The 25,085-nt window shown below is 60.5% G+C and overlaps 1 protein-coding gene across 1 annotated transcript in view; it reads left to right on the plus strand.

Annotated features, from left to right (window-relative positions):
- The window catches only part of LOC119107501 (putative phospholipid-transporting ATPase VA), a 67,309-nt gene that overhangs the window by 15,556 nt on the left and 26,668 nt on the right, over positions 1 to 25,085 (plus strand). Inside the window, 3 exon segments of the mRNA XM_037230959.1 lie at positions 18,331 to 18,535; positions 22,653 to 22,848; positions 24,830 to 25,083. Of these exon segments, the coding sequence (XP_037086854.1) occupies positions 18,331 to 18,535; positions 22,653 to 22,848; positions 24,830 to 25,083 (655 nt within the window).

Below are 25,085 nucleotides of genomic sequence, written 5' to 3' on the forward strand. Positions count from 1 at the left end.
CTGCCTATCACGGCGCGTCGTCTGGCGGCGGCGCTCGTGGGCGAGCCGAGGTCGCGATGTCTGTCCTCGAGCGCTGCTATCATCTGCTCCAGAGGCGGGACGCCGCGGCCATCGACGCGGTCCGACCCGCCGCCGGCCGGCGCGGCGCGCGCGGTCAGTCTGCGGTCGGTCGGCCGGCTGCCGCGCGACCCGCCGCCGCACTGGTGGCTATACTGTGCGCTCCTGGTGGCGATGCGGCCTCCTGTCCGCGGAGCGCTCGGCCGTGGTCGTAAGCTGCTCGGCGCCCCGCGTGCCCTGCGTAGAGTAGCATACGGCAGCTGCTCGGCGCCCCGTGTGCTCTGCGCAGAGTGGCATACGGCAGATCTGGACAACCCTGGGCTCGCCATCTCCCCCACTTTGCCGCCTCCCAAGTGACGGCATTGTGCAGTGCCTCCCAGGGCAGTGCGGTTTAAGCTTGTATTTTCAACGGCGTTGAATAGTTATGCAATATGCAGGTTGTTTGCGAGCGGATATTTGGATACATTTGGGTATTTAAACCGTTATATTTTCGCGGGGCTTTCAGTCGCCTGGTACATTTCAGCTTGGTTCACATTTCAGTGGTTTCATGTGGTTGAAACAGTGTGTCACATTTTCGCGTTGTTATAGGTCGTCACATTGGGAATCCCGCTTGTCTGGCTTCTATATTTGAAAACAACGAACTTCAGCCCACTTTGGCGGCCTCTTCCCACTCGAGCAAACATTCATGCCGAACCACGAAAGGCCACGCAGTTCCTCTCATCGCGTCCCAGTGAAGTTCATCTGCGTTCCGTACTGTTTCGCCTGTGTAAGTGAAGTTAGCTGAGTGGCGTTGGGTGGAAAGTTCACACGCTGGCGCTGTCGCGTGCTGACACCATCCAGGCCGCTGCTTTTGCGGTACAGGCGCTCTACCACACCACTTATGCGCCCTATGTGGGCCGCGTCGTCGGCTATGGTGCCGCCATTCACTCTGCGTGGATGGGGCGCTATTGTTCGCCGGCCCTGTTTTTGACGTCGGCTCGGCCCGGCCCGGCTCGGGCGCGGCTCGGCTCGGTCGGCTCGGCTCGGCTCGGCTCGGCTCGGCTCGGCTCGCGCGGCTTGGTGTCGGCTCGGCTCGGCTCGGCTCGGCTCGGCCCGGCCGGCCCGGCCCGGACCGGCCCGGCCCGGCCCGGCCCGGCCCGGCCCGGCCCGGCTCGGCCCGGCCCGGCCCGGCCCGGCCCGGCCCGGCCCGGCTCGGCCCGGCCCGGCCGGCCCGGCCCGGCTCGGCCCGGCCCGGCCCGGCCCGGCCCGGCCCGGCTCGGCTCGGCTCGGCTCGGCTCGGCTCGGCGCGGCTTGGGTCGGCGCGGCTCGGCTCGGCTCGGTCCGGCTCGGCTCGGCTCGGCTCGGCGCGGCTCGGGTCGGCTCGGCTCGGCTCGGCTCGGCTGGCTGGACTCGGCTTGCTTGGCTTGGCTTGGCTGGTGGCTTGGCTTGGCTTGGCTTGGCTTGGCTTGGCTTGGCTCGGCTTTGTGACTTGGCTGGGCTCGCCTGAGATTCGGCCTAGCGCCGTGTTGCTTTATTACCGCTTGCCGTGTGACATCTCGCCCTTTCCCCGAGCCGCCTGACCTCGGTCACATAACACCGGCGGTGTCGGCTGCCTCCGGGGCGGGCGGGGTGGGGTTGGGGGGAGGGGGGGGGGGGTTGATCGACCGCCACCGGGCCTCGTTTACCCGTCAGTGTCACCGGATGGCCACCTGTTTACCGGTTACCGTGGCAACAGAATGCAGACATCCCGCGCCCATCGCATTCGCAAAACATTGGCGTCCGTAGAAATGTTCATGCACGTGGTCGGCGCCTGTGTTTCAGGGTGTCACTGTTGATGGGATATGTATTGATTATTGGATGGCATGCTGGTAATATGCCGTACCTGTTCATTTTAGCAGAACGGCAAGAGTAAGATCAGGCAGAGCGCTGTTGGGCGGTTTGGGGACTGACTGCGGTGTCCCCGAGACCTAACCACATGAAACACTCACTTAGTCAGGAAGAGCGCGCAGCGCGTGCATGCGTGGGCCTCGACACAGCGAGGACGGGTTGGTATAGAATGAGGAATAAGTCCTTTCAACGTTGTGAAATACAATGTCACGCTAACAGGTGCTGCGTGGAAAGAGACGACATTAAACCTTCACGTTACTCCAGGCAACTTTCGCCTGCTGCGGCCATCGCCTGAGCGCCGTGGCTGGCGTTATCCTGGCGGGGATTCAGTGCATTCAGAGGCCAGCATTGTCAACCCCGTCTTCATGTAATGTTTGGCGACCTCATGGGCGTTGTTTAAAACGCAAGTTGAAAACTGAAGCGTCACGCTTTTTCAAAATTAAGTGTATCTTTCCAAAACGACTACAACGCTCTTCAGTTTATCGTTGCGATTTTGCGACGAGCAAAGCAAAGAGGTGGTCACAAAAGGCTTAAGAATATGTGAAAGTGAGACTTTGTCGGCGTCTGTTTGCTTATTGTGAGATGAATTATGTTTTCTGTAGTGCAACAACATTGCGTATGTGGCACGCAATTTGCCACTAATGCGGAAATGATATGACGGGGGCGGCGTCCTCGGGGCAAACATTTCGTGTTTTGGATTTCGGTGAAAAGATGTTTGAGAATATGTTAAGCTGCACGGTGCGGAGGGACATATTCGCAGGCATACACCAGACGAGCACTACACCACAGCAGTGTTCGTCACTCCAGCAGCGCGGCCGCCGATGGCAGACTGTTGCGCGCGCCCTGGCCCATGGCCAGCGCCTCGACGACAGTGTCCGGGACGTCATTACATTAATTGGCCGTGTCGCACTTAGCGCAAGTGTCGTCCGGCGGGCGACAAAGGCTCGGCCGACTCGCGGCTGGGTGGCTGAAGCGAATTACCGGCTTATAAAGCGGCATCGCAGGCCGGCCGCCCGGTCAGCCCCCAAATCAATGGTATGTGGTGGTGCCGGCGCCGCACAGGGACGCCGTGCTTTGGACGCCCTCGTGCTGGCCGAATGGGTGCATTAGGTGCAAACGGGAGTAAGTAGGCTCCGGCGCCATGGCCAACTTGCTGGACCTGTCTGTTCGCCAGCTGCGTTCAATGCAAACCTCTCCGGGAACCGTTGCTGCTGATTGGTTGTTTTATGCGCGTTAGCCAGTATTCCATACTTGGTCTGTTAGACGGACGTTCGTCCATGTTATGTGATGGTCTAGTAGTCCAGGCTGATGAGGATGGGTCGAGGCTTCTGGTGTTGACTTGGGCATCACGCGATAGGCTCTACTTGATATGGTCCATTTCATTGCGATTGAGCCTTATTTATCGCCGTTGTGATCCGCGGCCTTGCCCCAGTCGACGGTGTTTGAATTCAGACACGTCCTGGACATCTGCTCAACGGAACGCTAGGATGCTCACGGGATGCGAACAAAGTGGAACTTAAAGCGGGCTTGGCTTTGGTCTTATCGCAGTGCTAGCTGATGTGTCACTTGCCGTGTAATATGGCCGCCAATTAGGACAGCCGCGTCCGCGGACGTTGGTGACTGGGTGTGACATGGAGCATGTACCTTGCGCCTTGGCGTTGTCACATTTTGTCCGCTAAGTACATAGTGCATTGCATACAAGACCGTCGGGTCCTGTTCTGCGTGCCTGGTAGCACCCACACGACGTTGCAACAGTTGTAGTAACACTAGCGGTGTTAGTAACACAGACGTGCGTGCGTATGTACGTGCGTTGATGTAATAGAGCATGCCGATGTCATAAAATGCCCACGAATGCCAGTTTGCGAGGAGAGCTGTCGGTTTGGTAGGACATGCCCCGATCGTGAGGCGTCGTTTATGATTTTGTGCTTACGTAGCTCGTCGGCTGCGCATGTAATGCATGTACTCATCGCCCCTAAACAATAATACCTGCGGAATGACAGGCATCCGTCTTTGTTTAGCGATTATGAGTTGAAGCATGTTCTCGATCGACTGCAACCCGCAACATGTAAAGGTCAAAGGGAGCTCTGATATCTCTGTGCGGGGCTGACGTTGATCTGGTAAGCCTTTCCCAGACCTGACCCGCTTCTGCGCATATAGAAGGGCACGACGAGGGGTATCCGCTGCCGGACAGCCCTGTGCTCGACGGGATTTCGAGGGGGGTGGGGGAGGACGTTGGGTGGTCCTTATCCGTGTAAGCGCGGTCGGTAGTCTGTGCAGGGCCGGTCGGAGAATGGTAGTAATACTTGGCCGGTCGGGCGGCCTCTGTGCAGGGCCGGTCGGAGAATGGTAGTGATGCTTGGCCGGTCGGGGGATGGTAGTTGGTGTGGGCCAGTCGGGGGACGGTAGTTGGTGCTGGGCCAGTCGGGGGACGGTAGTTGGTGCTGGGGCGATCGGCGGACGATGGTCTGTGCAGGGCCGGTCGGGGGAGCTTAGTCGGTACAGGACCGGTCGGGAAGGGTAGTCTAAACAGGGCCGGTCGGGGGACGGCAGTCGGTGCCCGACTGGTCGGGGGCGGCAGTCAGTGCAGACCATGACTGGGTCATCGGTGCCGCGCTGCACCGGGCGTCGGCGGCAGGCCACCGCGAGACGTTCCGAACCGCCAGCGCGCCGGCCCGGCACTGCCGTGTTGATTGAACCCGGGCCGATGCGGCCGTGCGGCACTGCACGCACCGCCCGCGCGCTGTGCCGCACGGCGCGGCCTGCTCTCGGACCGGCTGACATTCGGCAGGAAGCATCTACCCGAGACCCGACTAACTAGCCCTGGTAATGTCACTGCGGTAAACAGTCGGCTTTGTGACATTTGTTGATGTGTGCTGTATAGCCGATTTGTTGTGCTGGCTCGTTTCCTTCGTTTGGTAACTTTGCCACGGTTCGCCGGGCACATACTTGTTTGGTTATGCATGGCCGCTGTTCAGAGGGCATTTTCAGCGCTCTGCTTTATTCAGCTGGTAGGAATCGACAAGGCTCAGCCACCGTGCCTAATTTTACAGTTAGCTTTGTGACTGTGCGCTACGTGGACCTTGTGCCGACTTGGTGACGTCCAGCCGAGGCCGATTCGCACCAACGCACGAAACGGGCGCGCACTTCCCCAGTCCGGCGCGGCACGTGCGCCTCTCTGCTGCCGCCACTGCCAGTGCCGCGCGCTGGCCCGCCGCATCAGGCCTCGCTGTCGTGTCGGTGGAGGGACGCGGGGCTTCCGCGGGCCAGAGGCCGGCCGGTCGGTCCGCGGGGGGCCGCTCCCGGTCGGCACCGAGTCCCAAGGTCCTGCGCTGGACCTGTCGCCGGCGTTCGCAGCATCCTCCGCGGCTTGTCGACCACCGGCGCTGCGGCGGCGTCCGCAGCATCCTCCGCGGCCTGTTGACCACTGGCGCGGCGGCGGCTGTTAGCGCTCGCGGCGGCGGCCGTAAGCAGGGAATCCGCCGCTGTGACCACCGGCGACGGGGCGGCGTCCGCAGCATCCTCCGCGGCCTGTCGACCACCGGCGCGGCGGCGGCGTCCGCAGCATCCTCCGCGGCCTGTCGACCATCAGCGCGGCGGCGGCTGTTAATGCTCGCGGCGGCGGCGTACGCAGCATCCCCGCCCCTGTCGACCACCGGCGCGGCGGCGGCGTCCGCAGCACCTCCGCGGCTGTTGGACCATGGCGCGGCGGCGGCGTTATGCTCCGGCAGGGCGTCCGCAGCATCCTCCGCCGCCTGTGACCACTGGCGCGGCGGCGGCTGATGTTAGTGCTCGCGGCAGCGGCGTCCGCAGCATCCGCAGCCGCTGCGACACCGGCGCGGCGGCGGCGTCCCGCAGCATCCTCGCCGCCTGTCGACCACGGCGCGGCGGCGGCGTCGCAGCATCATCCGCCGCCTGTCGACCACCGGCTGCTGCGCGGCGTCCGCAGCATCTCCGCGGCTTGTCGACCACCGGCGCTGCGGCGGCTGTTAATGGTAGCGCTCGCGGCTGGCGGTCCGCAGCATCCTCCGCGCACTGTCGACCACGGCGCGGCGGCGGCGTCCGCGAATCCTCCGCGGCCTGTCGACCATCAGCGCGGCGGCGGCTGTTAATGCTCGCGGCGGGGGGCCGCAGGCATACGCACGCGCTGTCGACCACCGGGCGGAGTGCGGCGTCAGCAGCATCCTCCGCCGCCTGTCGACCACCGGCGCGGCGGCGGCGTCCGCAGCATCCTCGCCGCCTGTCGACCACCGGCGCGCGGCGGCGTCGCAGCATCCTCCGCGGCTGTCGCCACCGGCGTGGCGGCGGCGTTAGCGCTCGCGGCGGCGGCGGCGTCCGCAGCATCTCCGCCGCCGTCGAACCACCGGCGCGGCGGCGGCCGTCCGCGGCATCCTCCGCGGCCTGTCGACCATCAGCGCGGCGGCGGCTGTTAATGCTCGCGGCGGCGGCGTCCGCAGCATCCTCCGCCGCCTGTTGACCACTGGCGCGGCGGCGGCTGTTAATGCTCGCGGCGGCGGCGTCCGCAGCATCCTCCGCCGCCTGTCGACCACCGGCGCGGCGGCGGCGTCCGCAGCAGATCCCGCGGCCTGTCGACCATCAAGCGCGGGCGGCTGTTAGTGCTCGGGCGGCGGGGTCCGCAGCATCCTCCGCCGCCTGTCGACACCGGCGCGGCGGCGGCCGTCCGCAGCATCCTCCGCGGCCCTGTTGACACTGGCGCGGCGGCGGCTGAGTGCTCGCGGCAGGAGGCGTCCGCAGCAACTCGACGCCTGTTGACCAACTGGCGCGGCGGCGGCTGTTAGTGCTCGCGGCAGCGGCGTCCGCAGCATCCTCCGCCGCCTGTCGACCACCGGCGCGGCGGCGGCGTCCGCAGCATCCTCCGCCGCCTGTCGACCACCGGCGCGGCGGCGGCGTCCGCAACATCCTCCGCCGCCCGTTGACCACCGGCGCGCGACGGCTGTTCGCGCTCGCGGCGGCGGCGTTCGCAGCATCCTCCGCGGCCTGTTGACCACCGGCGCGGCGGCGGCTGTTAGCGGCCGATGGAATTATCGGGGCCGCTCGACGGGAGCCGATAGTCAGTCGCCGGGCCGGTATTGATCCGTTTGTCACGCGCGCGCCGCGGTCGCCGGCCGCCGGCGAGTCTCTGCCGCTCGGCCTGCTGTCGGCGGGCTGCTGCCACCCCCACCCTGGCGGGCGGGCGGCTGCCGCTGGCCAGCTGGCTGCCACTCCCGGCTCCGCTCGGTCCGGCTCCGCTCGGTCCGGCTCGGACGATGTCTGTGCGGTAATGGTTGGGGCGCTCGAGCTGCCCTTATGTGAGCTGCCTTTCGTAATGATGGTTATCAGCGGTTTGCAGAAGGCGGTGAAGCGCGTGCTCCACTGAAATTGTTTGTTCACCCGCCATTGATTGGGGTAGGTCGTTTAACCCCTCCTCCTCCCCTTTCTGTTTGCGACAGCTCAGGAACAAATGGAAATACGAGCCTAAAATCGTCATCGCATGCCAACGAACGCCCAAGTAAAAAAGTATGTTCGGGTCCTTTTGATCAAATTTTGGGAAATCGTGTCACCCAATTGCTTCGCACATGCTTTTTCAGCACATGCTTTAGGTGACGGGTTATACACAGCTTGTGTGACGAGGTCACGGAAGCGTTCGGAAATGATCATGTCCCCTAATTCGGGTCGCCGTGACCTGGCTAAATGACGTCTTGTAGCAAAATCGGTTCCCGAATTTCTTTGATATTTGTTATACCGTGTTGGAGTGTGATTTTGCTGGCGTTGAGCCGTTGCGTTGCAGTTTGAGACTTTTTCTCACCTGAGGTAGGCACGGAAAAAGATCCTTCGGTAAATAGAACACAATATAGTTTGTGATACAGACCAAGCCGACGTTCTCACCATTAACCGTCGCCTTACAAAGGACCTTAGAGGCCCCCCTTATGTTTTTTTGTTTTGGAATAGCTTGGAATGATCTTGAGGGTGGTACTGAAATTTCGGGTACATGAGCTTGCATCACTTTTACACATGTGAATTTTTAAGTTGCTGACCTCGACGTTTCATGGCTTATGACCTTTTCCGGGGGTCACGTCGGTAAAATTTTGCTCAAACATGAAAAATGACGCTTATTTCTTAAAGGTAATGCCCTTCACAAAGGTTTTCTGTGCTCTTCTGTAGTATATCACTCGTAACTCATTACCATCCATCTGGCGGCTTGTCCTAGGTTAGGCCAAGCTAGTTCAAACTGTGACCTTTGTGACCAGATTTTACCTCTAGAAGTGCATGCAGTTTGGACCTGAATGGCGCGTACCTTTCAGCCTCGTAAGGTCTTTCTGATCTTGTTCTCTTTATTGACGTGGCTTCTTCACTTCCTAATATAGTCAAAATGGCTAATGCCATAATCGCCCTTGCACTTTGACCTGACTTGACCTATGACAGGTGACATGTATCGGTAGCCACCAGTGCTTATCTGGCTGTAGTTTTCGAAGTGCTGTTCAATGTAGGCTGAACTGACTTTCTTGCGGTAAAATAAAATTGAGTCCCAACAAGCTCAGCGATGAAATTGTTTGCCGGGATTGCAAAAGATCTGGTGCCTCCGACAGTACGGACGTTTTTGTTCGTACCTCATATGACGTCTACATTGGCGGGCGGCTGCGGGACAGCCCAGGCGTTATCCCCACAGTCGGAGTACGGAGAGAAAACACCACACGAGATGGTTTGTGTCACCAGCTACCGGCAGGTCGTGTTCAGTCACTGTTTATCCCAGTTCTCGTCAAATGACGTCACAGTTTAGCGCTGGAAGCGTGTCATGATTAAGCAGTGATTACAGCTTGCCGTTGGATTGTCGTCGGTCAGATCCCTTAATGCAAATTTGATGAGCACATGCTGTTTGCAACATACGCTGGAATCGTTTTATTAGCTGTTTTATCAACGTACTTTGAAGCATAAAACGCCATTCGTGTTTTGAATATGTTTGACCTGTCGTGACCTTGCATATGCAACGCATATTTAGTAATGGTGAAGATATATTTGCAGGCACTGAACAGTGCATCTACCACATTGTGTTCAAGTTTAGACATAATAAGATGTACGCAAGCGTATGTAAGGATGGAGCCACAAAAGTATGACTATGTCGATATAGTCCGGCCTGATCGGGCGCTCCCTGTACAATAGCCCATCAGGATGCGTCTCTGCACGGTTGACCACATTGGCAATTTAATCTAAGCCATCCAAGACCATCTAAGACTGAAGACCTCTAGGTCACACTAACCATTATTTAAATAAACGGAATTTCACGGAGTGGAACGGCATTCCAATATTTAGAGTTGATCGTTTCCGTTCCTTAAACATGCCAACTTTTATCTCGGCTTTCTGCGCCTGCGTGTCTCATTTAGCGGGCGACCTGACTCAGCTTTTTCGGTTTGATTTCGGTACATTATTGCCGTGGATTTCAGTGGACATGCTAACTAGAAGAACGCTCGAAAAATTGCGACCTTTAACCTTTCCTCTAACGTAATCATTGACCGCGCGTCAGCACAGGTCAACATGTGCCGGGGTCGCCCAAGGATCATATAATCGAGGGACATCTTCGGCGGTTTGAATCAGTCCGGTCGGTTCGTCGGTTCCTGAGATATGCGTGCAGGGGGTAAGGTCTTACATGGAAGGGGTAAGGTCTCACATGGAAGGGATAAGATCTCACATGGTAGCGGTGTGGTCTGGCATGGAAGGGGTAAGGTCTGACTTGGTAGGGGTAAGGTCTGACATGGTAGGGGTAAGGCCTACCCAGCAGCTGATGGACTTGTTCGCGCCCGAAATGGTGTGCAGTTAATAAAACGCTGTGGGCGAACAGCCAGCACAATTACCAGCCATCTGTTGTGTCGCCATGCCGTCTGTACCGGCACCTCGTGGGATCTGCTGGGCACGTTTCGCTGATTGGGCACCAGCCGGCTGCCAGAGCGGCGCGGTAACAGTGGCACGGCTTGGCCGCCGCCGTCCGCGTTCGTGTGGCGGGGCCGACTGGCCATTTCCTCCCCCTGCGTCTTGCCGTGGCTCTGACCCTGAATACCTCGCGTGGGGTGGAGGGGTGCTGTGTGGCACGCAGCTCTTTAGCGCTGACGGGGGAGCGAAGGGGTAGCATTTGCTGGCAGTCGGCCTGGCCGTGTGGCAGGTGCTCTCGCCACGCAGGTGTTTGTGTTCGGATTTCAGCACACGACAGTGCCATTCGCCCCGGTCGCAACTCTCACTCCCGAACAGGTGTGCTTCTGTGAGCCGGCTATGGCCTTGAAACATGCGGCTGGTGCCAAGCGCGCAGATCATGCGGACCTTCACGTGGCCCGCTTGACTGCAATCTCGGTCGACTGTGTCCTTAGTACAGCTGCGCGAGCTTTGCCACTCGCGCAGGGGATGTGAACTGGGCTAACCGCAACACTGCGGATAGGTGCTGCCGGGCTTGTGGCGTCTAGCCCGTTATGCCAAACGTTGGGGTGGGAGCCGATTTCGCAAAATGAATGTCGGTGACTTTGAAAAATGTTGCAGAGGGGTTTCGTGTGTCACCAGCGGGGTCTAAAGCATGAAGTTACGGAAGTTACGATAAGGATAACATACATGAGAATGTCTCGTCTGTGTTTGCCTGCCGTGAATGCTGACGGGGCCCGCTCTGAGCCTGCGACTGCTCTCCATGGGGCTCAACCGGCTCGGTGCGCCCTGCCTCGGGCTTCGCACACCGGTGCTGAGGAACACTGAAGCACACTTAGCGCGAGAGGAGGGGTCGGTACGGGAGCGGGCCCAGCGTGGGGCCGTGCAGGAAGGATTAGCTGCCGACATAATCTTGTTGGGAGCAATTGCGCTCGTAAATGTTGAAAGACATCACGCCTCCAAGGATTTCTTGAGGCGCGGGTGTTAGTTATAGAGACTAATTCTTCGACGCCGTTCTGACGCAGCGTCATGGCGTGGTGCAAGCCCACGCCGCCAACAGGACGAGCCGGAGCCAGCCGCCAAGCTCCGGCCGACGTCTGGTGCCCCGTTGTGATGTAAACGGGCGTGTGACGGCCCGCGCCGGCCGCCATCCGTCAGCGCACGCCGGAACCAAAGTTCGAGGTCACCTCGGGCCCGGCTCCGTGCGCGATCCACAGCGTCGTCGCCTGCCAGGACGGCGCGCGGTTAGCCGGTGTGTTGTGGCCACGGGGCGCCCGATGAACGCGGTGGTGCGCGAGCGCCGAGCCGCCGAGAACGCCGCCAGCGATGAATCGGCCGAGGAAATCCCACCCGGGAATGGTCCCACCCATTCCCACCAATGGCGGCCGTGGCGTGTGCTTGTTCTGCGTACCGAGTCGTGGCCGGCCAGTACGTGCTGTGGTGCTGCAGGCAGCAGCTGCTGGGAGCTGTAGGTACTATACACGGTCCACGAGGCAGGGGTGCGTCTGCTCCCGGCTGGCGCGTGGCGTTGGGAGGCCCTCTCGCATGGCGGCGCTGACGTGTGCCTCTGTCGGCTGCCTGCGGGCGGCGCGACCAGTCGGACGGCCAGTCAGAGCCGTCAGGACGGCCCGGTCGCTGACCCTCTCTCTCCTGCGGGGGGTCGCACGTGCTCGCCTACTGACGCGTGAAACCCAGCCTCCGCCGCCGCTCTGGCCACCCGCCAGCCGTCTGGCTTCTGAATGGGCGTTGTACACACTTCACCGACGAGTGGCGAGAGAACAGGTGACCGCGCAGAGGTCGCCTTTCAGAGGTCTGACCTTTCTTGAGGTCGCGCAGCCATTTTCCGCTGCCGACTTTTAACATAGTTGCGATGGCGGGTCGCATTCGGAGTGCACTCCCCCTTTGCAAGCTTTCAGCGGCTGTTTATTTTTGATCAGCGATGCAAAGTTAACGATATTTGGTGCGAACGAGGGGAGTGTTTTTTTTCCTAGACGTGTCATTTTATCTCATGATTCCATGCTTTCCTTTCCTGGGTGATGTTTTATGTTTGTCGATAAGAGCGTCGGTTCCAGCGCCGTAATGTCACCTGTCGGCTTAGCGGTGAATGTTGTGGCCCTGTCCAGGCGCCTTGACATGTTGTATGAAAAGACGAGCTGTCGCGCGGCCCGTATCATGCGGGTTTGCAACCTGTTCTCTGGCATGACGGACGGCGGGCCCATCTGTACTGTGGCTGAGACCGGCTCGCTGGTACGCGGTCTGGCAGCGGGCGACAGTGGTTTTGAACCGCGCGGCGGTGGTCTGGTGCCGGGCGGCAGTGGTTTGGTATCGCGCGGTGGTGGCCCGGTACTGTACGGCGGTGGTTAGTCTGACGCCATTTTGCTGCAACCCGACCCACATTTTGTGACTGTCCACATCCCTGCCGTGGCATTGAAGCAGCGGCGGCCACCAGCTCTGAACGGGATATTCAGGATCATCTGCGTCATGGCGGCTAGGACGACGTGTCCACTTCTCTTTGTGCAAAGACGCATGCATCCACTTTGAATTTTAATCACGTGACCCCACCCAAGACGGATCCTTATTCATTGCTGCACGCCGTCCTCCAAGCCAGTCATACTCATGCGATACGCCCGGCGTGTGCTGATTTCACCGGGCCTCTGGCGGCCGCGGCGCCGGCGCCGGCGCCGCTCGGCTCCGTCGGCGCCATGGCTGCAGGTCGGCGTGCGGAGCCTCCACCGGTTAAGCGGTTGAGCCGCGGCTGGTTAGCGGCGTGCCGGGCGGCCGGGATTTGTTTGGCCTGGGCTGCCAGGCGGCTCGACCGGGCCCGGCTGGCCGTTGGCCAACTGTGCCGACCACCTGTGCGGCGGCGCGCACCTCGGCGCAGCTGCACTCGGCCGCGGCCACAGCCGCCGCCGACGTGCCGTCGGCACGGGAAGTGGTGCTCGGGCGGATGCTCCGCTTGGCGGAAGGACAGCGCTGCTTGCGGAACTTCCATGAACCTTGCACTGGGAGGATGACCCGCTGCCGTACGCTGTCCTCACGCCGGTCTCGTGCGATCCCCGCCCCACCCTCGTGCCGTCCTCACGCCGGCCTTGCCATCTCCAACCCGCCCTCGCACAGCCGCCTGCCCTCCCTGGGCGCCTGAAGTATCGGGGTGTCCGGGCACCGACAGGCGGCTGCAGTGACGTCACTCTTCCGTATGCGGCCGCCGATATTTGCACTGTGAAGTGCAGCTGAACCCGGCTGGCTCTGAGTCACCGAGCTCGGAGTGAGCTGCGCGGCGGGCCCGTGTGCACCAAGGCGCCGCCTGCCGCGCTGGTCGTCAAACGGCGTTGCGCAGATGAGCCTTGGCGCTCTTGTGAAAGGAATCTTGAATTACCGTCCCCAAAGAGCGATGAGCAAACATTGGATCGTATGGCTGCAGGCACTTATTTGTTGAATCTGGCACGGGTCGTGTTTTCCCAGGAACGCGGCGGCAGCGGAGAACGGGTCCCAGCGCGGTTGCACTGTTCGGCCTGAGTGGCATGGAAAGGTCAACTGGTACCGGTTAAAAAGCGTCAACCTTTCAAGCATGCCGCAGCGTTGTGCAGCGCACAAAGACCTCCGCGGTCCTCTCAGGCTAAAGACTGCGTGCAAAATCATTGATCGGGCTGATCCGCCCATGTAGGGTTTTCGGATCAGGAGCACAGGCAACGAACTGAAAGCCGCCTGGTTGCAGAGTCTTAATCAAGTCATGCAACGTCATTCTATGTCGCGGCCGGCTTTGTACACAAGCCCTTGCATCACTTAAGTCCATGGGGCAGAACTCATCTGGCCACCGATACGTCACGCGGCAGGAGGTTCGATTCGCAGTGCCGCGGCCTGCTTCGCCAGCAGCCGCGGGTGATGCGGCCTGCTTGGCCAGCAACCGCGGGTGATGCGGCCTGCTTCGCCAGCAGGCGCGGGTGATGCGGCCTGCTTCGCCAGCAACCGCGAGTGATGCGGCCTGCTTCGTCAGCAACCGCGGGTGCCGCGGCCTGCTTCGCCAGCAGCCGCGGGTGATGCGACCTGCTTCGCCAGTAACCGCGGGTGCAGCGGCCTGCTTCGCCAGCAGCCGCGGGTGATGCGGCCTGCTCCGCCAACAGCCGCGGGTGATGCGGCCTGCTTCGTCAGTAACCGCGGGTGCCGCGGCCTACTTCGCCAGCATCCGCGGGTGCCGCAGCCTGCTTCGCCAGCAGCCGCGGGTGCCGCTGCCTGCTTCGCCAGCATCCGCCGGTGCCGCGGCCTGCTTCGCCAGCAGCCGTGGGTGCCGCGGCCTGCTTCGTCAGCAGCCGCGCAAGTGAGAGTCTCCCAGCGGGCCGTTCCCGAGCGGCGGGCATCAGTCGTCGGCGCCGTAACACATCTGGCGCTGGCCGACGTGCGGGTCACGTGAGCGGCCGGCCGGCCCAGCTCTCCCGGGAGTCCCCGAGCCGCGCCGCCCCTGTTTTGCCGGCTCGCCGCTGCCTGGCGCCGTGTCCCAAGACGGCCGGGTGGCCGCCGATTCGCCGACGCCGTTCCCGCGAACCCGCGACGTCACAGCGGGCGCGCCGGCGCCTGCCACGCGTCTTGCCGCGCTGTGTGTCGCACCTGTGAGTGGCTGACGTCATGGCGCCGCCGGTCAGACCGTGACCGCCGGCACCGCCGCGGTCGCTTTCTACCGGGTACGAGAGAGGGGAGGGGCGTCCAGGTCTGCTGCCGGCGGGCTGCGGGATGAGGTGACTCTGCAGTCTTCTTGTTAGGTTTTGGCCACGCTTGCCATTGAGCATTTGGTCGGGACATATTTCACATATATATATATATATATATATATATATATATATATATATATATATATATTGTTGGGTTGGGTAGTTTTAGAGAACGACACGGCTCCCGCGTGACAATAAAGAGTAAAGAAGCACAACAAAACGTTGCGAATCGCCAGTGCGATGGTTAGAGGTGGATGCCTTGATTGTTTGAAATGAAATTAGGCGTCTTGCCTGTGTTCATAGCTGGCCTGGCTAACGATATCGATCTCATGACTTCCAAGCGATTTTGTAAGGTCCCACAATGGCGCACCGCCCATCGTTAAAAGGCTGTTGTTATGTCCGTAATGTTCCAGGAGACGTCGCATTGTGTGGACCCTGTCACGCTCACTGCGGCGGAAATGGCCACAAATGCGGTTTGCCGTCCTGCGCTCCCATGCTGTGCGGCTTGATGGCATCGAGGAGCCGTCTGGACATATGCTTGCCATTCCGATTGCTGGTCGATGGGCAATTCCCCTTTGTCATGACGTCGACTGAAGACTGGGCAAAGTCCGTGGTGCTGCGGCTTTCTGGCTTGAATGCCTGAATAGTCTATGCATATCTTAGGCATACGGCTTGCGCTGACGCGCTGAACATGGCTGGGATGTATGCGTCGATAATGCATGACGCAGATCGATCGGTTCAAGCACAAGCGAAACGGTGCCATCCTCCGTAGTCCGCAGGTCATCGATCGCTCGGACAATCACGTGGACGTTTGCGGAGCCGTCACCCTGCGGACGGCTTTGACTGAGAATTTTTTTTAATTAGTGACGAGTACATTCTGTGCCTCTTTCTGCCACCGCATGGCCTCTTGTTGCGAATCCCGTGTCCAACTGATAGAGTGCGCCGTCCGTGACGGTCGGCCTCAGTGGGAGCGCCGCTACAGGGCCTGTCCGCCCAGCGTCCTGTCGGCCTCAGTGAGAGCGCCGCTACAGGGCCTGTCCGCCCAGCGTCCTGTCGGCCTCAGTGGGAGCGCCGCTACAGGGCCTGTCCGCTCAACGTCCTGTCGGCCTCAGTGGGAGCGCCGCTACAGGGCCTGTCCGCTCAGCGTCCTGTCGGCCTCAGTAGGAGCGCTGCTACAGGGCCTGTCCGCCCAGCGTCCTGTCGGCCTCAGTGGGAGCGCCGCTACAGGGCCTGTCCGCCCAGCGTCCTGTCGGCCTCAGTGGGAGCGCCGCTACAGGGCCTTTCCGCCCAGCGTCCTGTTGGCCTCAGTGGGAGCGCCGGTACAGGGCCTGTCCGTCCAACGTCCTGACCTCCGTCAAAACACAGCGATCACCCCTTACCGTGCTCCCACAGTCCAGTTGCCCAACGTGAGTAGCAGGTACGCCTTCGGACCCGGCACGAGGCGGCCGATGTTGGGCCTGCGCGTGTCTCGTCTGCCGCCCGGCCAGGGCCGCCCTGTGTACGTCTCACGCCGCGCTGGGGCGGAGCGCCTGGGCCGGCCCGACCCCACGCTGACGTCACGCCCGTGAGTCAGCCGTGACCCCGGACTGTGGTGGAGACGGCTGCACCGGTGACGACTGCCGTCACCGCGGGCGCGCCGCGTCCGGGGCGCCCGCGCCCGTGGTCGGCGCCGGCAGGGCGACACGGCGCTGACCTCGCTGGCCGGCAGATGTAGATATTCATCAGGAGGATCCTGAGAAGCCGGGTATGGTTCGTGCCAGCGTCAGGCTCGTTCGTGAGAAGGTTGTTGCTGACGCACGCCGCTGCAGCGTCTTTGTGGTGAAAGGTCATTTATTGTTGGCGAACTCGGACACGCTTAGCCTAATTTGGGGGCAAGCGTCCTCGACAGTCGAGCGACCTGAAACCTTCGTTAAATAAACTTCTTTTATGTGACATGTCTGCAGAGTTCAATATCGCAATGCATATCCGCGAATCCTTTTCGTCCATGACGAAAACCTCACGAGGATTTTCCTTTTTACACAGCTCTGTCGCGTGGGCCCTTTTGTGAATAGCGTGCCGCGTGATGCTTGTCTGCCACGGGCCAGAGCCTGTGAAGCACATTTCTCGTGAAATGCTCGCTGTTGATCGTTTGGCGGCAGCCGTTGTGACCACGGGAGCAGCCGCGCTGGTCGAAATCGTGGCAATCTGTCCCAGCAACGTCCCCATTGCGTTTACCTCGAGACCCGGTTGTCCGATACATCGGCAAGAGGGCCGCTACTGTGGCGTGATGACCAGCGGGCTGGGCAGACTGGGACTCGACCCGATCACAGTACAGCGGGTGCCCGGCCGCGCGGCCGCCGGCGACCCGTCCCGACGAGGCTGTGACCATACCCGCGAGCCGCCCGCCCCTGCTGACGAGGCTTTGACCATACCTGCGAGCCGCCCGCCCCTGCTGACGAGGCTGTGACCATACCTGCGAGCCGCCCGCCCCTGCTGACGAGGCTTTGACCATACCCGCGAGCCGCCCGCCCCTGCTGACGAGGCTTTGACCATACCTGCGAGCCGCCCGCCCCTGCTGACGAGGCTGTGACCATACCTGCGAGCCGCCCGCCCCTGCTGACGAGGCTGTGACCATATCTGCGAGCCGCCCGCCCCTGCTGACGAGGCTTTGACCATACCTGCGAGCCGCCCGCCCCTGCTGACGAGGCTGTGACCATACCTGCGAGCCGCCCGCCCCTGCTGACGAGGCTGTGACCATACCTGCGAGCCGCCCGCCCCTGCTGACGAGGCTGTGACCATACCTGCGAGCCGCCCGCCCCCCTGCTGACGAGGCTGTGACCATACCTGCGAGCCGCCCGCCCCTGCTGACGAGGCTGTGACCATACCTGCGAGCCGCCCGCCCCTGCTGACGAGGCTGTGACCATACCTGCGAGCCGCCCGCCCCTGCTTACGAGGCTTTGACCATACCTGCGAGCCGCCCGCCCCTGCTGACGAGGCTTTGACCATACCTGCGAGCCGCCCGCCCCTGCTGACGAGGCTGTGACCATACCTGCGTGCCGCCCGCCCCTGCTGACGAGGCTGTGACCATACCCGCGAGCCGCCCGCCCCTGCTGACGATGCTGTGACCATACCCGGGAGCCGCCCGCCCCTGCTGACGAGGCTGTGACCGTACCGCCGGCGAGTCGCCCGCCCCTGCTGACGAGGCTGTGACCATACCTGCGAGCCGCCCGCCCCTGCTGACGAGGCGGCTGTGACCATACCTGCGGCCGCCCGCCCCTGCTGACGAGGCTTGACCATACCTGCGAGCCGCCCGCCCCTGCTGACGAGGCTGTGACCATACCCGCGAGCCGCCCGCCCCTGCTGACGAGGCTGTGACCGTACCGCCGGCGAGTCGCCCGTCTGTGCTGACGAGGCTGTGACCGTGCCGCCAGCGAGCCGCCCACCCCTGCTGACGAGGCTGTGACCATACCGCCGGCGGGCCGCCCGCCCCTGCTGACGAGGCTGTGACCATATCTGCGAGCCGCCCGCCCCTGCTGACGAGGCTGTGACCATACCTGCGAGCCGCCCGCCCCTGCTGACGAGGCTGTGACCATACCTGCGAGCCGCCCGCCCCTGCTGACGAGGCTGTGACCATACCTGCGAGCCGCCCGCCCCTGCTGACGAGGCTGTGACCGTACCGCCGGCGAGTCGCCACCCCTGCTGACAAGGCTGTAACCGTACCCGCTCGTGTTGCAGCGGACGAGTGACCGCCAGTCGGGAGCTGCGCCGCCGACTCGGGGCGGTGCGACCCCAGCCGACGCCAGCCACTGACGCTGCTCTCTGCCCGCAGGGACAGCGGCCACTACGTGCAGCGGCTGTGGCGAGAGGTGCGCGTGGGTGACATGGTGCACCTCTCCTGCGACGAGCTCATCCCGGCCGACCTGCTGCTACTGCACTGCTCCGACAGCCAGGACGTCTGCTACATCGACACGTGCAACCTGGACGGCGAGACCAACCTCAAGCAGCGGCGCGTCGTGCGCGGCCTCGAGGGCAAGGTCAGGCGCCAGCGGCGAGGCCAGGTCACGCCCGGTCAGGGTCCCTGCAGTTGTCTTCACACCACAGGCATGCCTTTATAACGTTTTTAAGGACTTTGGCAGCTGCAGGCAACCAGAGCAGGTAGAGACGTGAAACGAGCAGTGCATTGTAGACGAACTATTGCGCACCTGCAAATCTGCAGCGGATGTCATCTTTTCCAAAGGTGGCCTCAAAGACATTTGGCGTGCCCTTTCCCAAAACGGATCGGGCTGTGAAAACCGCATAAGCGCATTGCTCAGCTTAAAATAACCATATTGTACCCAAAGGGTTTGCATGTTTCCACTTCTTTTATCACAGTCATCAGACTTGATTCCCTGACTTCATTCGCTTCTTCCATTCAGACCGGCAGGAATTGACAGGCCTACAACCGGCCAGTATTCTAGTGATGTCCTCCGTAAACGCGTGCGCGGTTGCTAAACGTAACCGCTCCTCTGCCTGCTCATGTTCCGCCTGCTCCTTCTCCGTCTACTTTTGCTCCCTGGTCAGTCCCTGCTCTTCTGCCTGTTCCTCCGTCTGCCCCTGCCCCTTCGTCTGTTCCTGCTCCTCCGCCTGCTAAACCCATCAAAAGAGGATGTCAAATGGATTCGAAGTCCTATCGGCTCCCAAAGACGAGGGGCTCTACCCTTGTTCGATGACATATCATCCACATGACGATTACGACCGCGTCTGTCGGCACCCCGCTTGTCCCGTACGCAGAAGGCGTCTCACTGATAACACACGCATCTTTGTTATGCTCGTACTCAAATATCAAATGCTCCTTTAGAGTCTGGTCCGTGTGTCCAGAGTCAGATTGGTTGCATCGAGCGATTTCGTTTTATTCTGCTTTATCGTCAGTTGTGACTAGCTTAGTGTTCTATTTTATCTTTTGTTTTTGCATGTTTCACTTTCAGCCCTACATGAACAAGTGCAGGCCCGAAACGTCGCGAAAAAGAAAATGTGACAAATCTCTTCGTGGGTCTTTGCGACGTCATATGTGAAACCTTTGGCATGCTGGTTACCACCTTGTCCTTCATATTGATGCAACACTCCGTTAAATTGCGGACAAGCAATTGCTTGACCGTGGCTCAGGTGTGGTTTGACTTCTTTACCGGCGAATGCAGCACTGTTGTAGCCGTGCGCAGACAGCTGCACATGCTCTCTGCGCTCATGTGACGCATCAGGGGTCGTCTGGCGTTCCTATGTCAGATCATGGTGACAGGGTCTGCTGTTTTCTATCCATCTGTGCGTTTTAAGCTGTATTAATTCCCAATCATGACTTTATCCAAATCTAATGACAAAATGAGGCATAGAAAAGCGTGGGTGAGCATGGGTAACTGTTTTTGTCTGGCATGTGCTTTCGGGAAATATGCTTACTTCCACAAACCTTCCGTCCCACGTCGGGATGTATTCGTGTAGCAGGGGCTGCTAAGTTTGGGTGGAATTTGCAATGGTATGGTTGAGAGGTAATCTAGATTATTGGCACCCAGTACGTGATGTTACACATTGGTCAGGGAAGGCTCTGTGGTTGGCTTAGAGAAGGGAGCGGAAAAGTTATGAACATTTTGCTGACGCCCGTTTTCCTTGCTGTCGCCAAACAAAGAGGTCTCCCCCCCGCCCCACCTTCCGTTCTCCAGTCACTTTGAAATTGAACGTGCTGAAGCCTAGCGGAAAGCGACATGGTTGACCGAGCTAAAGACGACGTCAGATTAGTTCAGTGAACTTGTGTGACCTTTGATGTGTCAAGCCGACCAGCTGGTCAAGGTTGCTGGATCCCTATCTGTTTTCCAGACTATGTGTGCCGGGACAGACGACAGCATTTTTGTGTTGCCCTTGGTGCACTCGTTCCCCAGGCAGCAAATCACATGCACATCCATCAAGTCATCAGTGGGTATGACTTGCGATATGTCACGTTATGTCACACACGGATCAAGCCTCGTGTACATGGGTCCGCCGCAGTAGGTGAAGAAGTGCGCGTGTGCAGTGAGACGAACGACACCGGACAGCGTGTGTCGGATTGCAACAACTGACGGATGATGTGTCGTGAGATAAGCCAAATCAGGTTTTCCAATGGCTAAAAATTCACCCTGTACGTATTTATTTTATTGGCGCCCTGTACTCAGCATGACCTTGGGTGATATCTGAGTGTTGCGTTTTGTACGATCGCGGCATGCTGATCGCGAAAAAGAGTCTATTCTTCTGGACTTATGAACGATAAGCTTTATAAATGGTCACAAAACTCGTGGACATGAAGGAAACTCGGTTGTCGAAAAGTTCACCACTTTTCTGTTAGTGGTTTGGAAGTTACAAAATAGCTTCAGGGGGTGTGAAGGCCCTTCGTTCGGCGAAGCTGGAGACATTGCCATAACACTGTAGCTGAGCATGCAACGCACACGCGTAGACACACGCACACACAACAATTTGTTTTCCCCCTCACCTTCCCAGGATGACTGGTGAAGATGATGTTATCCTTGTTCGTCGTTTGGCTTGTTTCGATTGCTGGTAATGATGACATGGGCGTCGAATAACCAAGCTGTTAATGGCGCTCTAAAACCCAAATCATCAACATCGATGGTGGCCGAATGTAGTCATGCCGATGCCCCTTTGTGCTTGTTGTATCCATGCCTCATTCCTGGCGACGTTTCGCCTGGCTGGCGCGATTTATTCCAATGTTATTGCTAACCGCTATCGAACCCACAACTTCCCGAATATCCAGCGGCCTGAGCCGCATCTGGCCAGGATCCTAGCTATGGCGAGCCTGAAAGGGAATATTCCGCATTTGAACATCTTGCAGCAGGCATCAGATATGATGAAATACGCTCACTTATTACTTTTGGTAGGTTTTTAAGTAGAAAAGACCGCTTTAGACGACACAATGCCGCTGTGTGGTAAATATGCCCTTCAGTGCGTCGTTATTTAATTACATTATCGTACCTTCCACTGGAAAATATCTAGAAACCGTGCTCAAGAACGCCAGATAATCATGTTTTTCTTGGCCTCGTTTGCTGCATGGTAAATGGAATGGCAGGATTTGATCGACGTCAGTTAGGCATGGATGCTTTGGTGACATTGAAATACTAGTCTTCCCAAAAAAGTCTGCCCATCCTCGCGGGCGTGCAGCTCAGAAACTAGAAGGCTATAGGCAGGGTAGGGCTATGAACTGCACCGAATGATTTCAAGATGGTAAGTTCAGTTTAAAGCCCCATGCAAATGTGGAACACTCCCCTTAACTTACAGTGACAGCTACAGCCTGCTGGCCGTCCCGCCGTGCGTGTCACCCCGGCCGGCGTGCCCCGTGCGCCGCGAGTAACCGCGGTCAGAGGGGTCACGCCCCGCTGACGCGCCCCGCGCCGCGGGTCCGCGCGGAGCTAACCGCGGTCAGAGGGGTCACGCCCCGCTGGCGTGCCCCGCGCGCCGCGAGTCCGTGCGGAGCTAACCGCGGTCAGAGGGGTCACGCCCCGCTGACGTGCCCCGCGCCGCCGCGGGTCCGTGCGGAGCTAACCATGGTCAGGGGGGTCACGCCCCGTTGACGTGCCCCGCGCGCCGCGGGTCCGTGCGGAGCTAACCGCGGTCAGAGGGGTTGCGCCGCGCTGGCGTGCCCCGCGCGCCGCGGGTGCGCACGCAGTTAACCGCGGTCAGAGCGGTCACGCCCCGCTGACGTGCCCCGCGCGCTGCGAGTCCGTGCGGAGCTGACCGTGCTCAGAGGGGTCACGCCCCAGCCGGCGCCAGCCAGGCTGCTCAGCCGGGCTCGGACTCTGCCCCGGCCGATAGAGCGCCGCGTGCCCGACGATTATCGGGCGCGGCGACCGTGCGCCACTCCGACCAGATTACCAGTCGGATTTGGCTCCGAGCTCTCGGAGTAACTGGTTGCTGTGCTGTGCTCACGCTATCACAGACGTACCGAGTTTGGGGCGAGGGATGTTGGCACAGCGCTGCACGTTATTTGTCCTGATTTACTCACTGTAAAGATGTATAATAATATTAAAGATTTAAAGGTTTGTTATAAGATTTCCCCACCAGTAGCAGTTTAATGTGTTGGATGACCTCGCTATGTCAGAACTTCAATGGCGAATGCCCTCTGAACCTGTGCCTTTTCCACAGCACGAGACGTTTCACGCCAGCAAGTTTTTCGGAACGGTGGAGTGCAACCCGCCGACGACCAAGCTATACCGGTTCTTCGGCAGCGTGATCCACCAGAGCAGTCAGGAGCGCGTGCCCGTCACCAGCGAGAACCTGGTGCTGCGCGAGGGCGTGCTCAAGAACACCGACTACGTGGAGGGCATCGTGGTGTACGCAGGTGCGCGCGGCCGCAGCGCGGAGGCGGCGACTGTCTGGCGAGGGTGTCCCCTGGCGCTGTGTGCTGAGAGTCAACTGAAGCTCTCCCGTGCGCGTACGGGCGAATTCGAGGTCTTGTGCGCGCTGGCTCCTCCGTCGTGCTGACAGGTCGGCCCTGGCCTCCCGCCGAGCCGAGGCCCGTGCCGCGCGCGCCGGAGCCTCGTCCGCGCGTCGATATATCGTTACCCGAAATCGCGCTCGCCCGGCTGGATGCCGTCGGGCCGGGCATTTTTAACGAGACGTGGCGGGTGCGTCCGTTGCCGCGCGCGGTATCGGTCGGCGGCAACGGGCCGCGTCCCACGCGCCGCAGCGGCGGGCTCTGCCGCCGGCGGGGGTCGATGATGGCCGCGCACTTGACGCACAGGGGCCGGGACGCCTGGCGGCCTTGCGGCGTGCGGTAGGTCGATGGGTTCGGCAGGGTCTCGCGCCGATTGGCGGCCGCCGAGATGGGACCGGGCGGGCGGGCGGAGCGGCGCGGCTGAGAGCAATCGAGGCAGCACAGACCCTGGAAGCGGGAGGGGGAGGGGGGGGGGGGCGGCGCTTCACCGCCGGCCGGGTCGCCGCTGCCGGTCGCTGGCTCTGTTTGACGCGGGGTGGAGGCTGCTGCCGGTCGTCCACAGCTTCGGAGCGGAGTGGCCGTCCCGTGACGGCAGTGGCGGCGCCGAGAGCGGCGCGCACAGGCATGCTGAGCACACACGCTGCATGTCTAGCGGTCGCTTGGTCTGTGTCTCAATTGCTGTCTCAGCAGCTACTATAAAATCGTCTTACACAGTTCAGTGTTTTGGGGATTAGCCCTGCATGTGGGGATGTCCGTGACTGACGTTCCGCGTACGACAAAGTCTTCGCTTGCTAAGCCGATGTAAACTGGCGCGCCTGACCTTGAGGGAGAGGTGCGGTGGTTCGGTTATCGGCGGGAGCTTTGCAGACGAGCTGATCCAAAGGTCAAGCTGGCGAATGTCTGAAGAAGGCCGTTATTTGAGACGCACGTGCAGTTTGCTGTTCAGGAGCTTTGACCACCTGTTTAATTTATTGGCGTCGGATAATCTAAGCTCTGTAGATTCATATATCCGTGGAATAAAATGGCGTCTCTTCAACGTTTCAGGGGAGAGCTTTCAGGACGTAGTTATCGGATTTTGTTCTGGCCCATTTGTGTGTTGTTGCTTGCTGCTTTGCTCGCTGCGCCTCTGCTCATGCCGTTACCATGTACTCCTGTCCGACGCGTCTGACCGACACTGTTGACCGGCACTGCTGACCGACACCGCTGACCGACACCGCTGACCGATACCGGTAACCGACACCGCCGACCGACACCGCTGATGAGTATCACTGACGGACGCCGCTGACTGACACCGCTGACGGACACCGCTGACCGGCATTGCTGACGGACACCGCTGACGGACACCGCCGACCGACACCGTTGACCGATACCGGTGACCGGCACCGCTGACCGGCACCGCTGACCGATACCGGTAACCGACACCGCTGACCGACACCGCTGATGAGTGCCACTGACGGACGCCGCTGACTGATACCGCTGACGGACACCGCTGACCGGCATCGCTGACGGACACCGCTGACGAACACCGCTGACCGACACCGCTGAGAAGCATCACTGACCGACGCCGCTGACTGACACCGCTGATGGACATCGTTGATGGACACCGCTGACGGACATCGCTGACGGACATCGCTGACGGACACCGCTGACGGACACCGCTGACCGACACCGCTGAGGAGCATCACTGACCGACGCCGCCGACTGACACCGCTGATGGACATCGTTGATGGACACCGCTGACCGACACCGCTGACGGACATCGCTGACGGACATCGCTGACGGACACCGCTGATTTACGCCGCTCACCGATACCGCCGACCGACACAGTTGACCAACACTACTGACTGATACCGTTGACCTTCGGGCACCCCTCCCCTCTGCGCAGGACACGAGACGAAGGCGCTGCTCAACAACGGTGGTCCTCGCTACAAGCGCTCCAAGCTGGAGCGGCAGATGAACATGGAGGTGATCTACTGCGTCATCATCCTGCTGCTGCTCTGCTTCACGGGCGCTACCGGCTCGGGCCTCTGGCTGGCCGGCTTCGCCGACACGGTGCCCTTCTTCCCGTACTCGTACAACTCGCTCAACCCGCCGCTCGAAGGGTTCATCACCTTCTGGACCTTCGTTATCATCCTGCAGGT

This window comes from Pollicipes pollicipes, unplaced genomic scaffold, assembly GCF_011947565.3.
Source record: "Pollicipes pollicipes isolate AB1234 unplaced genomic scaffold, Ppol_2.1 Scaffold_6686;HRSCAF=7923_pilon_pilon_pilon, whole genome shotgun sequence".
Lineage (NCBI taxonomy): Eukaryota > Metazoa > Arthropoda > Thecostraca > Pollicipedomorpha > Pollicipedidae > Pollicipes > Pollicipes pollicipes.